Source organism: Mesocricetus auratus, unplaced genomic scaffold (genome assembly GCF_017639785.1).
Source record: "Mesocricetus auratus isolate SY011 unplaced genomic scaffold, BCM_Maur_2.0 Super-Scaffold_100691, whole genome shotgun sequence".
In the NCBI taxonomy this organism is placed as follows: Eukaryota; Metazoa; Chordata; class Mammalia; order Rodentia; family Cricetidae; genus Mesocricetus; species Mesocricetus auratus.
The window spans coordinates 13,111,427-13,128,413 of NW_024429267.1; the positions used below are offsets into that span (position 1 = coordinate 13,111,427).

Genomic DNA, 16,987 nt, shown 5'->3' on the forward strand with positions numbered 1-16,987 from the left:
CTTCAAAGGTGAGTTGAGTGTCATCACAGGTTACACAGGAACAGGGAGTCTTGTGTGCTCAGGAAACTTCCATATGGTCAAGGGAGAATCAGACCTACCTATGTATATTCAGTAAGTATGATTATTCTTCATTATTGAAGCATAAAGATTAAAGGCACTAAATTAGTCCACAAAAGGCTAGGTTGTATAGGCATTTATTTATATAATATTGAAATCTTAAAAGGGTAAAATAAATGTCCCTTCAAGCATTAAAATGAGATCAAATGCAAGACATTAAACTAGGATTCTCACTTACAAATGTGGCTTAAAGTAAGTTAATCTATAATGTAATCCAGAAGGGGATGACTCCAAGAAGGATGTGACTGGGATATCTTATTAGTTAACCTTGAATAATTCATCAATGCCTTTGAATAATGACTGCTACATTAAGGTTTTCAATATATTATCTTGGTCAAATTTGACTTACATTAGTATTTTTAAACACTTGTAATGTGAGGTTTACCTGCATACAAATAACAGGCCTTGCTTGCCCTTTGTGTATTTTATATGGAGTAACATGAATAAACTGCCACTGAGTTGAAAGAGATCACAGCAAAGTTGGCAGTGACTATGTGACTATAACATTTTGGAGAAGCGAGGATAATAGAAATACCACTGTCTTTGGAGGATGAGCCTATAGAAGAACAGTATTTATAACCACTTCAAAGTTAATACCCATACCTTATGATAGTAACAACTAGACTTTTATGGCTGTGGCTAGATTTGCATTCTGATATCCAGGCAAGCTTTATTAGAACATAAACAACATATCACCACATGTCCCACACCACATATCTCACAATGACTGTAACTCTATCTCCAGGGGATCCATTCCTTTCTCCTGAACTCCATGAGCAGTTGCATTTGTGAGCACACACAAACTCACATAAACATGTAGCTAAAACAATTTAAACTCTTAAAATATTAGAACAAGTGATCTAATTAATATAAAAAGTGGCCTTAGCTCATTATCTCTGTGAGCAGTGTAGCTGTAATCTGCTCCTTAGTCCAGTGTTTCATGCTCTAACATTAGTGAGCTTCTACAAAACCAAGTCATGATAGACCTAGAATGAATTCTTCAAATATAAAATGGCTACCAGTAAAAGTTGACATTCTCCATAAGTTTAACACTGCTCCACAACCCATACTGGGAAATTACATGAATTCTTCCTACTTTTTTTGCATTACCTTGTAATATACAGTTGTTTCTATCGTCAACATGCAGGGTGAATGCTAACATCACATTATTTACTTCTGAATCTTCATAGAAGAGTATTCTAAGTGGTAAGAGACTAGTGTGTTTTATCATTATTAGGTAATGAAAGAAGTAGGCAAAACACTTAAAATTGTTGCATGAGCTCAATACACATCCATTTATTAATGCATATGCCAGAGATTGCATCATACGAGGCATTTGGAAAAGTCACTAACAAAGCAATCACATAAGATTTTAACACAAATTAGCCAATCTCACCAGCCTATGTGTTTTCAGGCCCAGTAGCAGAATGGTTGAGAAGAATGACACTAGTTACTTCTGCTCCTCACATACTAGACCAGCATGTTTACTTAACACATTCAACATTACAGCTTCTTGTTCCTGAACGTGTTGGGAGTTCACTCACAACTGTAGCTGTAAGTTACAATGACAAAGTGATGTTTACAGCCAAATATTTAGACACAGACTCTGGAAAGTCAAATCATAAAAATCCAGACAATGCAAGTATTGATATCCAAGTTGCATTTGGGGCATATAAAGAACATGAGTGACAAAAACCATGAGCAAATTTACTTTGACTTTATTTTATATTTTCCCTCCTAAATATATATGAAGATGTGACTTTTGTTTTTTCTGCAATATATCATAATGCTTCATTCAGCATAAACCATTGAGTATTTTTAAAAGAAATATCTGGTTGTAGAGTTAAGTACTCATAAATATAATATTAGTATTTTCCGGTCAACAAGGTCCTTATCACAGGAAATTTAAACTGTCCTTGCATTCCATGACTTCCCAAACAACGAAATAAGATAAAGCTGAGACATGATGCTACATGGCAAATGCATCAGGTTACCATTGTTTTCTTTTTTTAAATTACAAATGTGATGGGTGCCTTGGCAGTTTTTAAAGAACACAGTTTCATCAAGGTATCAAACATTAACAAACTATTTAGCATTGCTTTATGTAAGTTTGCTTCGAAAGCATTTCTTCACAGTGATATTTTAGAAAGGTTGGGAACTGGTCAGCATAAAATACTTCCCACCTTTTCTATTGTAATTTGTATGCAAAAGTCATCACAATATATCTGCAACTATAAAATTACAAACTCTCTAGAAGTTGCTGCATTTCTAGGTGTAGTAGAAAACTGGATCTATGGGATGTCTACAGTAAGGTAAGGTTAAACAAAACAGAATTTGAGTCATGGATACTTCTGGTAGGTCACTCTAAATCAATCCGACAAGGACAACCAATGAACAAACTCAAGACTTTTTTTTTTAGTTTACTTCATGGAGGAGAAATCAGTAATGAGAAGAACATTGTAAAAGATAAATCTTTATATTTCACTTTACATCATAATTTTGGCACTTCATGGAACATTTATTTCTCAAAGACCAGAATCAGTATAAAAGTTTTTCACATATCTGTAGACATTACAGTTTGTGAGTGGCAAACATCAAAACGCAATGGATTTAAACATTCCCATGTATTTTCACATGCATGTAAGGGTCAAACAATGGGAGTTATGAATGCTCAAAGACAGCATTTTCGAAGTATTTGTTTCAGGCACTCTCTTCAATAGACCTCGTTTCAGATTTAAGTCTCACAAACTCTTTAGCGACATCATCATTGGTCCTCTGAGAGAGTATTCTGAGGATAGTCAAGCCAGTTTCATCCATAGACAGATTTTTCAGAAGAGGGTACCAAGCGCCATAGCTCCCTTTCTCTGCTATGTTCTGTAACTGAATGACTGTCATTCCAATTATTCGATCTTCCCGGGCAAAGCAGTAATCTTTAACTGAGAGGTGAAGTTCGTAGGCTCCTGGGCGGTTTTCATTACCCAGAATGCTGTATGAATTAAAGACACAAATGAGCCAAACTTTTACTCATGGTGCTTGAAATTCTGTTAAACATGTCCTAAGATGCCTGTATCTGTTTACTTCATTGATGGTGAGTATATTAAATAGGGATGGGAAATAAAGTATTATGTTGTGTTTAGTAGATACAGAGGCCCTGGACTGATAACAGTAATAGAACCTGGGTAATGGAAACTGTTAGAAGAATATCTGTGATACTTCCTTGTAAGTCACTAAGAATCTTTACTTCTGACTCCCAGGGAAATTTTCTATCCAGGACTCTTTTCTCAGAATGGGCAATGAAACACCATTCCAAAGATGTTAAAATTAGTGAACATCTCTAGAATACATCATTTTTCCTGCCCTTTAACAACAGTTAGCCTGTATTAATACATCTGAGGACAGCTTGCTGCGAAGAATGGCATGTCAGGGAGGTGAGGGATGGGGTGCAGGGAATTATGCAGCCAGATGTTTGTTTACAAGTGACACTGGCTGCTAAACTGGGTATTTATTTAGAGGCAATCTGAAATAAAATGAAACAAACAAACAATAATACTGTACCCAGATAGGTAAGAATCAAAGGGCAAAACAAGACAGGAGTGGCTTTATGTGTTAAAAATTCTGACTTTCCCAAGAACATTGGTTATGATATCTCAAGATACTACAGTTGAATCTTTGCCCAAGTTATTTCCAGAAAATAGATGTTGTATATGTTAAAGACATTTAAATTAGATCAAGGTTCTTGTGTGATTTGAAGTGGAAGGCTACAGTCCTGTGAGCTGGTTTGTTAGCAGAATTACTAGGGTTTTTAGTAATTCTTGATGCAGGAGACGGGGGGCTCACTATGTAGCTTTGGCTGGCTGGTAACTTACTATAGAAACCCAGCTAGTCTTCAACTCACAGACCCACTTGCCTATGCATGCTGGAATTGAAGGTGCAAGGTACAGGAAAGTGAACTAGTCAAAACACAGCACTCTTAAAGGTATGTTTTGTTGTATGGAAATCTCTTGCTATCCTATTTTCCTGATGTACAGCTGACCTAGGTCAGCTCATTTAGATTTATAGGGAGAACATTCTCAAGTTATCCAATTATATAGTTGCAATAGCCTCCTAACATGTCAAGGGATAGCCAAACAAAACTTATTACTGTCATTTTCACCATCTCAGTCAATCATCATCTGCCTAAGAGGTCAGGCCTCAAACCAGAACCATGCTCTTGTAGTCATGTATCTTCTCCTCACAGGGAATCTGTTCCACCCTTGACCTCACAATGGAATGCTGACCATGGCCCTGCAATGCTAGAGTTTTCCATGTTCCAGCTTCCAGGACGTTTGAACAAAAGTCCTCCAATAAGGATATCAGAAAGGGTAAGGGTGGCATCAGAGTTTTTGCTACAGGCCTTCTCTGAGTAGGCAGTTTTCCTCCATGTGAGACCACTGTTTCCATAAGGGGCTGACTACTTTTTGTAGTGGCATCTTGTAGTCCATGACTCTACTAATTTTCCCTTTCCCAACTTTGGTAATGCCCTTCTGTGCCTAGCCTTCAAATCTGTGGTGGTTTGAAAGAAAATGGCCCCCAAAGGGAGTGGCACTATTAGGAGGTGTGACTTTGTTGAAGGAAGTGTGTCACTGTGGAGATGGGCTCTGAGGCCTCATATATGCTTAAGCCACTCTTTAGAGTATGGGACCACTTCCTCTTGCCTGTACACCACCATATCACACCATGATAATGGACTCAATGTCTGAAAATGTAAGGCACCCAATTAAATGCTTTTCTTTTATAAGAGTTGCTGTGCTCATGGTGTCTCTTCACAGCAATAGAAACTCTTAAGATAGATCCCTAATAGTCTTCCTGTACTGACATGTAAATAGGCCTCAATTGTCATACAGGGTTGTATTTAACATTAGCCCAGATGGAAATTATTCAACTACATTGAGAATGTTCTATTTCTTTCCATGACCCTGCTATCACCTGGCAAGTAGCTTTTTTATCTCTTGCCTGGACTGTTCTGTAACTTTCTATACAACCAACACTGTCATTTAAAGACATACATCTGGAGTTCAACTCTTCATTTGGAAAACCCTCTAGGCCCCCTCAAAATAACTGCACATCCCTTGCAGGCATCACCAAAGTCATCTAGTCTCACCCCTTTCCTATTGTATACTGTTTCTTTAAACATATTAGCTTAGAGTCTTTCCACACAACCATGACAATCACACATTTTCATTTTTCATAAAAGCAAAGGTCAGCTACTACCTCTCTCTGGTGTCTATAACACTGCCTGATATGCACAGCTGCTAAGTAAAGGGATCAATGTCTAGCTTGCTTGTTTTTCGAAGAACAGAAGGCCACCCATGGGTTTTACTGTCCATCCCAATTCTTCTATCAGGTTATAGCTGCAAACTAACTAGCATCCAGTTAATGAATGAGCAGTATTTTGTTTCTGACTTACAACTGGAAGGTTTCATTGTACTTCGGTGACCATGTGTTGCTCTTTGTCTTTGTCCCTTGTTTTCTCCTCTTGTCCCCCAGGCTGGGTCCCAGCATGCAAACTTCTACAAAGGGGCGGAACATGGCTGTGGTCTGCCAGTTTAGGTCATTGATAGCAATCACTGAAAAGCAGAAGCCAAGTTTTAGCAAACTATTCTGTGGAATCTAACTTCTCCACTTGCCCAGAACTTGTATTTGAGTGTGCCCTGATTGTACCTGCAAGGAAACATTCCACAAGTTGAAATACTTGATGCCTGGGAATGTCCTGTTAAAGGAAAGCTCAATTTGGCATTCTTATGAATGAAATTTATAACAAAAGGTTAAAACCCTTGTGGGTTTTCATATTAGACATTAGAGAGGCTCCAACCATATACTGTTTAGAAAATATGTTAATTGTATACCAGTGCACATACTTTCGATGGTTATGTGAAAATTAGTTCATAGTGTATTATAAAATTGGTATTATTTACAAAACTTCATCATGGTCTTCTAATTCATTTGTCTTTTCCAAATGCTATGGCTGTTTCCTAATTCAGAACTCAAATAAGCAATTCTAAATGAATATAGTTGTATGTTCTGGCTTGCTATTTATTTACATGTTTTTAAAATCACACTGAAGGATACTGACCCTTGATCCTGTATATATGTATGACTACTGCTTGGATTTCTCCACATGTACTTGTCATACAATTCTTTCTGAGCTACAGAAGTTAAGGAATAAAAACATACACTGGAAGACTATGATTCTGACCAACATGGATATTAAAATGACTAAGTCTATAATAAAGATAGAACATGAGAATGTTCAGTAAAAATGTTAGCTATTAAATGAAACCTTTTGGTAGGAAAGCAAGGTTCATTTGTGTTGAGCTATTTATCAACAAGAAAAATCAGTTAAAAGTCACATAAAATATTGGTCAGTTTGAGAAACTATGTTTAATCATAAAATCCACTTTTGAAATTTAGTCCCCAGTATATCAAGTCTTTAGATGTTTTAAGAATTTGTTTTTCTGAAGAAATTTTAATCACATCTAAAAATATATACAAGAAAAGTGATAGTTTTTATATGATTTCTGTAGTTGTTAAAGGTTAATGGGTTGCTATATCTGAACTTCAAATATACCTTTTACAGTGACTTTATGCTCTCCAGTCCCTGGAGTGGTGGTGACATCTACATGGACAGATATCTGGCCTACAGAATCTTTGGAGGAACGACCTGCAAACAGAAGAAACATATCTTGAATATTCAGATTATATGCCTATGAACCTCTATTTTCTTTGCCTAAGTATTAAATGATTATTTTTATTAATATCACATGCTGGACACTGATCGATGTTCAGAGTTTACAATGCTGGCACGGGTAGAGCTAGCCAAAGCCCAGTCAGTACATATACTAAATACTTCAAACTCAGTGGAAATTCACCAGATATCTAATTCCTACCATAGTGAAAATGTTCAGCTCTGCATTGTGCTTTATAATCTCTTGTTAAGGAATATACACCTTGACACACCAGAGCCCTGGGAAATAAAAGACAACCTTGCATGCTAAACTCCACCTCCCATGAACACAGCATAGGAGCTGAAATTAATATTGGGAGGATGGCTGTGTTACCAAAAGTCATCTACAGATTTAATGTAATTGCCATCAAAATTCCAATGACAGTGGGTGTGGTGGTTCATACCTTTAATACCAGCACTTGGAAGGCAGAGACAGGTGGATTTCTGAGTTTAAGGTCATAATGGTCTATATAATGAGTTCCAGGACAGCCAGGGCTATGTAGGGAGACCCTGTGTCAAAATAAAATCCAATGACACTCTTTACATAACTAGAAGATATATCTCAAAATATGTGTGGAAACATGAAAGACCGCATAATCAACATAATCCTCAGTATAAAGCATGTTGCTAGAGGTACCATGATAACTGACTACAAATCATACTGTGTGTTTTAGAGCCAAAGGAAGTATGGTACTAGTATAGAAAAAAACAACAGGTAAACTAATGGAATAAGGTAGTTCAGAAATAAACCCACACAGCAATGGGCAGATGCTCTTTGATAAAGGACACCAGAGCCATACACTGCAGGAAAGGAAATTAGTTCAGGAAACAGATGGCAAACTGGAAGAGGAGTGAACTTAGACCCACATGTCTTACGTGCATAAAAATCAACTGGAAATGTACTGAAAACCTGAAATGCTGAATCTGCCAGAGAAAAAGCAGGAAGTTACAATCAAGTTGTAGGTACAGGCAAGGACTTTCTGAGCAGGACTCCTGTTGCTCAGGATACAATCCCCAGAATCGACACACAAGACCATATGAAATTAGAAAGTTGCTGCACAGAGATGGAGAGATGGCTCAGTGATTAAGAGCATTGGCTACTCTTCCAGGGGTCCTGGGCTCAATTCCCAGCAACCACATGGTGGCTCACAACCATCTACAATGAGATCTGGTGCTCAGACATATATGCAGGCAAAACACACTATACATAGTAAAATAAGTAAATAAATGCATCAATATTTACAAAAAAACTTGCTGCACAGCAAGGGAAGCCATGTTGGCCAGCTGTACCTCAGAGAAATATCTAGATTACATAATAAAGAATTAAAAAAATTAAGCATCCAAACCACAAAACGTTTGACAAATGGGAGTGGGCTGGTGAACTGAAGAGTTTTCAAAAGAGGAAATAGAAAAGATCCATACTTAAAAATGCAAACGAAAGCCACTTTGACATTCCATATCACCCCAGTGACAATGGCTATGATCAGGCAGACAAATGACAACAAATGCTGGAGGGGCTGTGGGGGAAACTTGTCCACTGCTGGTGAGAGAGAAAAGTAGTGCAACCACTGCACAAGTCAGCATGGAAATTCTTCAAAAATTAAAAACACAACTACCACATGACCAGCTATCCCTCTCCTGGCCATAAACCCTAAGGAGTCCATACCCTACCAGAGAGACAGTTGCCTGTCTCTGTTTATTGCCGCACTACTCACAACAGCCAGGGCATGGCTCCAGCTTAGCTGTCCATCAGCAGAAGCATGGATAGTGAAAACGTGGCGCAAATACACAGCAAAACTTTCCTAAGCAGCCAAGAAAAGTGAAAGTTTCAGGAAAATGATAGAACTGAAAAAAGTTTTCCACCAAGTGAGGTGACCCTGTTTCCAAGACAAAAGAGCACATGCTCTTGTATGTGGACTCTAAATTTTAATGTTTGTATTTAAATAGCTGGTTGGGAGAGTTGAGCATAGACTCTGAAACTAGGTGGGAATCACAAGGTGGGAATAAAATGGTGGGTGACAGGAGGAGGTCACATGTGACATGAGTGCAGACAGGAAGTGAGTGAGTGTGTGGGGCAGAGGGAGGGAAAAGGAAGGAGACAAGACAAACAAACTCAAATTGTATCTGAAGAAGGACATAATGAAACCTGATTTCTTGCGAGCTGATAACGGTGGATATTTGTAGCAATCGCTGACTGCTGTCATAGGGATTTAAAAGCTTCATTTCTATCATCTGTCATCTATCTCATACCAGTTTGTTCACAGTTTAATTTTTGCGAGTGGAGCTGTGTGGCATGCTGCTTTGTAACCTTTTCATGATATATGCAGTGAGCCAGAATCTTATTTGTATAACATGAATTCCTAGTGCTTCAAACTGAAGCTGAGGGGGTCTGAGGGACTGAGGGTTTCTAGCTAGTGAATAATCAAATTAGGATAAGAATAGGAGGCTGTTCACCACCATAACCTCCATCCCAGAGTCACCATTTTAATCTGCTTTTGGTATTGAGAAGGAGAGCTCTGACTCATGTGAGTAAATTTATAAAGGAGGAGGAGGAAGTCCTCTCTTCCTGAATGGTTTCTAATAGCAATGACAACTAAGACAGTAAGGACACAGACTGTGACATTAGGAAGGGGGCATAGGGTACACAGCTGGGCTCACATGATCTAAGGATAGTCCTTGGAAACATAATTTCATACCATCCGTAAACTGGTAATAACTGTGTGCTAGTTTTCCTGTGCTGGATGGATAGCTCTTCCTCTTTATGCTTGAGTTTTCCTATGTAGGACTGACCCTCCCATACACAAATTACTATAGGTATTTCTCTTTTAACATCTCAACTCTTTTGCATACTGATTACATTTACAAATAGCTTTATGTGTAGTATTGTTTTGCCTCTGCGTATGTACATGCACCACATGACACAATTCCCACAGAATCCAGAAGAAGGCATCAGATCTCCTAAAGCTGGAGTTACAGATGGTTGGTTGCCAACTATCATGAATGTGCTGGGAACCGAATCTGGGTCCTCGAGAAAAGCAGTTAGTACCCTTATAACCACAGAGCCATCTCTCTACCCTCTGTAGTTCGCATTTTGTCTGTATAAATATTGTACTTATTGGAAGTTTCTCCTTTGGTATTTCTTCTTATTCCATTTAAAAACAGACAAATTTTCTGTTTATAAATTGCACTAGAAGGATCAGAAAATTTTAGCGATGGGGTTTTTTAGTGGAATATTTCCAATTAATTTTTTGAGACTTGCAACTATACTAACATACCTATGTCATAATAACCTAATGTAATAAAGAAGACACTTAACTTTCTTATTGACTGCTTTGGCCAGATGTATTGGCTTTACTTCTACAGCTGCACTACATGATAATGTTAAAAGCACATGCATTAATTACTCTCCACAGGGCTCTGAATTCATTATCCACCCTTTTGTCTTTGCTTCAAGAGGCTTGTATCTGTATGCACATCAGTCACAGGTCCTACATTCCAGTGTCTAGATGGGTTTGGCCATTGGAGAATCCTGGCAAGAAAAAGGATGTGGGTCATGCCAGGTATTTTCTATAAGTTCTTTCCTGTGAGGTCCCCTCTGATGGCTAGATCCCACAACAAAAATTTTCCACAAGCAGCCCATTTTAGGTACCAGTCTCTTCAGTAGCTTTTAACCTTTTCCCTTCCTGTACATCTTTTGCCAAGGGGAGGATAGCATACCGTCCCTTCTGACTGTATTGCATCCTCTATGTCTTTGTATATAGTTCCTATTAAATTCTCTCCAGTCCATCTTAACTTGGTTGTTCCTGTGGGTTGTGAAGTTAACAACTCAGTATACTCCCAACTGTTACAGAAGTTTTTGTGGGTGAATGAACATGTTTCTTTGGTGAAGGAACATGGGGATTAAGGTATATACCCTATTTTGTAGCTGCCATCATTATGTGTGCCATGGGGGAGGGAGTGCCTAAGGAGGCTTTTGAAGGTTGATTTGGAATTATCTTATGGGACTGAAGTGACAATCAGGCAGCAACTACCACTTCCACTTCTAGCTGTAGGGGATCTATACTATGTCATCTATCTATCTATCTATCTATCTATCTATCTATCTATCTATCATCTATCTATCTATCATCTATCTATCTATCTATCTATCATCTATTCATTCTATACTGGCTTCAGTATTTGCACACACACACACACACACATACACGAAAAGATAAAAATGGCTCTGAAAAGCTTAGTTATCCTAGCTTTAACTATTTTAAGATAGAAAAACCTACTACAATAATGGGTGGAGTCCCAGGAAACCATGAAGTCCAGTTTGGTTTAGACATAAAGCTGAGGTTAGATATTGATAAGTTCCTGTGTCATGGCAGAGTCAGTAGTATATCATCTTATTTTTAGTTCAAGAATCCTACCATAGACAAATAGTTTGATTCCTCAAAAGGCTTTCCAAAAACTAAACAAAAGGACAGACTTTCAAAACAAAAATTACATCTCCCGCTCCAAAAACAATAAAGCAAGATTTGGAAAGCAGGAGACAGAGAATTTCAATAATCACTGTTATTTGTTCATACCTAAAAAGTTGGAAGTCAGAAAAAAAATCAGAAACCTAATCATTCAACCTTGCTTGATGGCTGAAAACTGTTTGTATGCAGCCAGTCAGCCATGATCTGCTTCAACCTACCATGATTGCCAGCAAATGTGAGCATGGGGTGGGGTGAGAGGCTTAAGCATTACTCCAAATGGTCCTGTGCTTTCCTTCCCACCAGGAATGGTGGGTAAGGCAGACTCACTTTGAAGGAGCCCCTTAGGATTTCTTTCCTTCTGGGCAGTTACTTAGTCAATACAGTAGTGTGGGGTGGGGTGGTAGTGGTGAGGTGGGGGAGTTGGGGGCTAGGGGGGTGGAGCTGACTAGTCCAGGTGAGCACACTGAGGCTATGAGCCTCAAACACTGGTTCTGTCAGTGACCAATGACCACTGAGAAGTGGGCAAGGATAACTGGGTTAGTTATACATTACATTTTCTCATCTGAGGATGCATGAAGTATAAAAAGGGGCTTTGGACAGACACCCACAGCTAAACACTGAACCAAACTCCTGGAATCCAATTGCAGAGAGGGAGGAATCCAGTTGCAGAGATGGAGGAGTGATGATCAAAGGGGTTAAGACCAGGCTGGAGAAACCCACAGAAACAGCTGACTTGAACAAGGGGGAACTCATGGAGCCCAACTGACAGCTGGGAAACTAGCATAGGACCGACCCAGACCCCCTGAACGTGGGTGTCAGTTAGGATGCCTGGGCACTCTATGGGGCCTCTGGCAGTGGATCAGTATTTATCCCTAGTGTACGAATGGACTTTGGGAGCCCATTCCACATAGAGGGATATTCTCTTAGCCTGGACACATGGGGGAGGGCCTAGGCCCTGCTACAAATGATATGACAGACTTTGAAGATCCCCCATGGAAGGCCTTACCCTCCCTGGGGAACAGAAAGGGGATGAGTTAGGGGGTGGGTGGAGGGCAGGGGAGGAGTGAAGGGAGAGGGAACTGGGATTGACATTTAAAACAAGATTGTTTCTAATTTAAATTTAAAAAATTGTATAAAAAAGGGGGCTGTGACTAAAGTTCTGCTGTGTAGTCAGTTTTTCAAAAGCCTAGGCCCTTAGAGAAGAATTTCTCCCTTTCAAAACCCAGAATGAAATCTGGAGCCAGAAACCAAGCATAATAAAAGCAATTTAGGTGGAAGCCCTGAATTCTAAGAATGAAAAAATTTAAATTTGTTTCAGAAAAATTAATGAAGTGCTAACTACATCTGTATCTGGATAGTTGGAATGTTAAATTTCATAGATACAGGGTAAAATGTCCTATATGCAATTTTATAAGTCTCTAAGAAGAAAGAGAGAGTCCAATAGGCTGTTATTTTTCTTCTAAAAGAGAAATCTAGAAGGAAATGAAGCAAGGCCTACTGTTATGAAAGAGTTTATGATCCTAGACTTTTAAATTTAGCCAGTTGCTTCTCATGTATTTATGTATAGATGAAATTTGAAAATCTCAGGAATGTTTTAGTATTATGCCAGAAAAACGATTCTGAGACAGGTCAACCAAGACTGGCAGTACCCTGTGGTCCAAAGCATGGCAATGACCATAAAACTTTTTAAAAATTATTTTATTATATGTATGGGTGTCTGTCTGGGTGAGACTATGTGCATGTGAGTAGGCACTGTAGAATTTTAAGATGTGCTACATTTGTTTAATGATGTAAAGATGTATTGCATTTTTTATGTTGCATTTATTTAACTCTGTGAAGCTGTGTTACTTTGCTTGTCTAAAACACCTGATTGATCTAATAAAGAGATGAATGGACAACAGCAAGACAGGAGTAAGGGTTGGGGGTGGGACTGGCAGGCAGAGAGAATAAATAGGAGGAGAAATCTGGGAATAAAAAGATTGAAGAACAAGGAAGGAAGGAGTGAGGACACTAGGGGCCAACCACCCAGCCACACAGCCAGGCATGGAATAAGGAAAGAAAAGATATACAGAATTAGAGAAAAGTAAAAGCCCAGAAGCAAAAGATAGATAGGATAATTTAAGAAAAGCTGGCAAGAAACAAGTCAAACTAAGGCCGGGCATTCATAAATAGTAATAAGTCTCCATGTGATTGTTTTGGGAGTTGGGTGGTGGGCCCCCAAAAGAGTCAGAAAGTAAAAACAACCAATGAGTACCAGTGCCAGAAGAGGCCAAAGGCCCTGGATTCCCTTCAGCTAGAGTTACAGACAGTTTTGAGCTATTGACATGGGGACTGGTAATCAAACTTGGGTCTTCTGCAAGAATGGTATGAGTTCTTAACCACTGAGCCATCTCTTCAACTCCAATGATGACTTTTAAATAAAAGGATATATTGTGCTGTCACCATCAGGTGAATATTAGTGGTTCTGTTTTCTCTGATCAACTTCAGCTTATGAGCTTCTTACCCTGTGTGCCTGTTTCTACACCTGGCATAAAGAAGAGGCTTAACAGAGGGCTAGGGCTAGAAGCACAGGGATTATGGGGTGGGGCATTGAACAGGAGCACAGGAATGATGGGTAAGTGAAGCAAGGGATGATTGGGAGGTTGAACAGGGGCACAGATGTTAAGGAGGGATAAATTCTTTAATACTAACCATCTTTCAGAGGTTTGCTGCTGTCTTGGATTTAAACTTAAGTATTTTGTAATTCACTCAGTGGTTAAATAATACACTTCAGTGGAAATTTCCCATAATTAATTCAATGAATACCGTTCTCTGCATAGCCTCTATATCCAGAGGGATTCTCTCCTGAAATGGCTTAGCTGTAGGGGCAGCTTTCCACATATGCAGAAAACTGTGCATTCAAGTTTGTAAAAAGCAATTATTTGGATAAATGTTCTCATAATCCAAGATTTACTCTCTAGCAGCTCCTGGCAGTCCTTTAATTATGAATGTCTAGGGAGACAGGTTAAGATCAAAGGTGTTTGCTGAGTTCTACTTAATATGGTGTCTAGGAGAAAATAAGATACTGGTTATCATGAAAGAAGGAGGCAAAGAGAGTTTTTAAGTTATAGAGGTTGTCTACAAAAAACAATAAAAAAATCACATCGATGGAAACACTGACCTGAGATTTTTATACTATGTGAAGTTTTGTAAAAGGAAAAAAATTACATAGTCTAAGACATTGCTAAGACCTGTTTGCTTTCAAGGGCAGAGATACCACAGCTAGTCAGCATCTCAGTCTCTCCACTACATGCCTGAGGTTTGTATCCAGGCCCTAGAATGTATTAGTTGGATGATTTGGGGAAAGTCACTAAATCTCTCTGCACTTCAGTTTCCTTAGGTATAAAATAAAAACTATAGGACCGTCATTCTTTAGTTGCAATACTTACAACTTTATGTAATATATAGGAAGCATTATGTAAATAGATATTCTTACCATAGTAGTTTCATCTTATGTAGCTATGAACCCTATGAGCTATCATAATGACTGGTGTGACAAAACAGCTCATGGATGTTATAGTGGCAAGAAAGTTATGGGGGTAACCAAATGCTTTTTAAAAAATTTGATATTAGGTCATTTCCATTGGAGAAAATGTAGGCATAGTACTACTGAAAATGTGGCCAACAACTCATGAACCTATTACTTTTTTTTCAAATTGCCCTGTAAATTTATATCTGTATGCCCATATGTTTGTAGAGATTTCAAACCTCTTAAGAGAAGTCTCTCTGTGCAATTGTATAGTGGTTAATATAGAAAATCACAACTGGCTAGCATGCAGAGAATAAGTATTATTGGAATGCTCAGCTACAAACTCAACCTCTATACCACCCTGCACCTTAAGGCTTAGGGACCATCTTGGAAGAGGTCTCTTGGCAGAGAAACTGTGAGAGAGAAGTTGGGGATGACCAGATAGAAACAGCGTTTTCTGGGCATGTCAGGACTATTCCCATACACTTACATCAGCTGTAGTTGCCTGTGTAAAATCAAAATAGTAAATATCTCAGCATGTAGTGTGAGGGATTCATGAGCTCCTACACCTAGCCAATGAGATATTGAAGGAGGAAGTGCAAGTTTCCTTTAAGTATGTGGTCCCTGGTAGGTCCACCATGCTCCTTGGATGGTCCCAACCTATAGGTCCTTGGGTATCACAGATTGATCTTGGTGGGTTATTAAAAATGAGAAAAAAGGAGGACATGAAGTTGGGAGAGATGCAGGGTGGATCAGGAAGGAATCTGTTGGGGGGAAGATGAGGAATGAATATGATAAAAATATATTGTATACATGAATGAAGTTCTCAAAGAATTAATAAAAATTTTATACTGAAAAATAAACTAGTACTACCATTGGCCTAGGAATTTCTTTCCTATGAATCTATCTTATATAAATATTTACCTAAATGCACAAAGACATGTAACAATTTAATAAGGGTTAAGAATTAGACAACATGTGCAATAAAGAATAAAACAGTGAACATGACATAGTTCAGTTCTTGTTGAATACTATGAACCCATATTAAGAAGAATGAAGAGAATCTGTGTATGAGTTATAAATAATGGTCAAACAGCATGGTGGTATGAACAACCAAGCAGGTGAGAAGCACGAGACAGCAGAGATTATACCTCAGTTCCCTGAGGAGAACCCTGTGCCCTTCCCATTTGTGAGGATACAGGCTTTCCTCATGTGGCTCTGTCACTTGGACCAGGAGGCCACCCACCCTGCCAAGCATAACCAGTGTGTTCAAATTACTGACTGCAGCACCGGAGCAAAGTAATTGATCAGTGGTACAGGAAAATTGGTAGCATGCAGCGATGGGTGGATTGAGCTGTGTCTGCAGTGATCTGATAATAGGTACCCAATGAAGGTGGAAGACAGGACTCACTTCCCTCCTGTCATCAACCCAAAATGCTCATCTGCCTGAATGCGCAAGTCCTACCAGTAAAAAACCATTTAAAAGGATCAAAAAGAAGCTAGCCTTTCTGTGGATAATGACGCTAACAAACCCAAAGAGGACCACAGCAGGCTCCAGGTCCCAGGTGTGCAGCAGAGTTCTCTTCACAGCCAGGATTTCATTGAAGAAAAACAAAAAGCCAGAAAACAAGAAGCTAGTGTGGCAAGAGAAGAGTGAAATGGGATTCTGTGGCCCCTCTTGGACACAGCCACTCTGCAGGAAGCAGATATCCACGGATCAACTCCTCTGTGTGTGTTCTGACCTTTATCAGAAGCTGGGCTAATCCAACAGAGATTGGCAAGGACAGACATGAGATAAAAGAAATGTGAAGAACAGAATGAGGCAGATTTGGCAAAGGAGAAACAGAGATGACTACACTGAGCGATTGAAGTGGAGAATCTCAAGTGTGCACCTCAGGAAACCCCATTTCCTTCCTGTTCTCCGTTTAGTTGTCCACTTTATTGATTGATCATTATGTGGTATTAAACAAGAGCATGGAATTTGGAATATATAAAAGTGTAGACTGGAGAGGAGAAATAAACACAATTTTCTTCAACTTATCATCATAGGAAACCTACCATTTGATCACTGTTATGGAAAATGAAAACACACACAAAAGATATTCCTACTTGAGCTCACTGCCTGTCACCCAC

General features: G+C 38.9%; 1 protein-coding gene across 5 annotated transcripts in view; it reads right to left on the reverse strand.

The window, feature by feature from the left end:
- Positions 1-1,385: 1,385 nt before the first annotated feature.
- Unc13c (unc-13 homolog C) overlaps positions 1,386-16,987 on the reverse strand; it is a 449,289-nt gene continuing 433,687 nt past the window's right edge. For 4 of the 5 annotated variants that reach the window (XM_005073734.3, XM_040739669.1, XM_040739671.1 and 1 more), the window contains 3 exons: positions 6,725-6,817; positions 5,564-5,723; positions 1,386-3,103 (listed from right to left, as the gene is read on the reverse strand). In XM_005073734.3, the coding sequence (XP_005073791.1) occupies positions 2,818-3,103; positions 5,564-5,723; positions 6,725-6,817 (539 nt within the window). In that variant the 3' untranslated portion in view covers positions 1,386-2,817. The remainder of the gene's footprint in view (positions 3,104-5,563; positions 5,724-6,724; positions 6,818-16,987) is intronic. The other variant, XM_040739672.1, reaches the window with a different exon arrangement.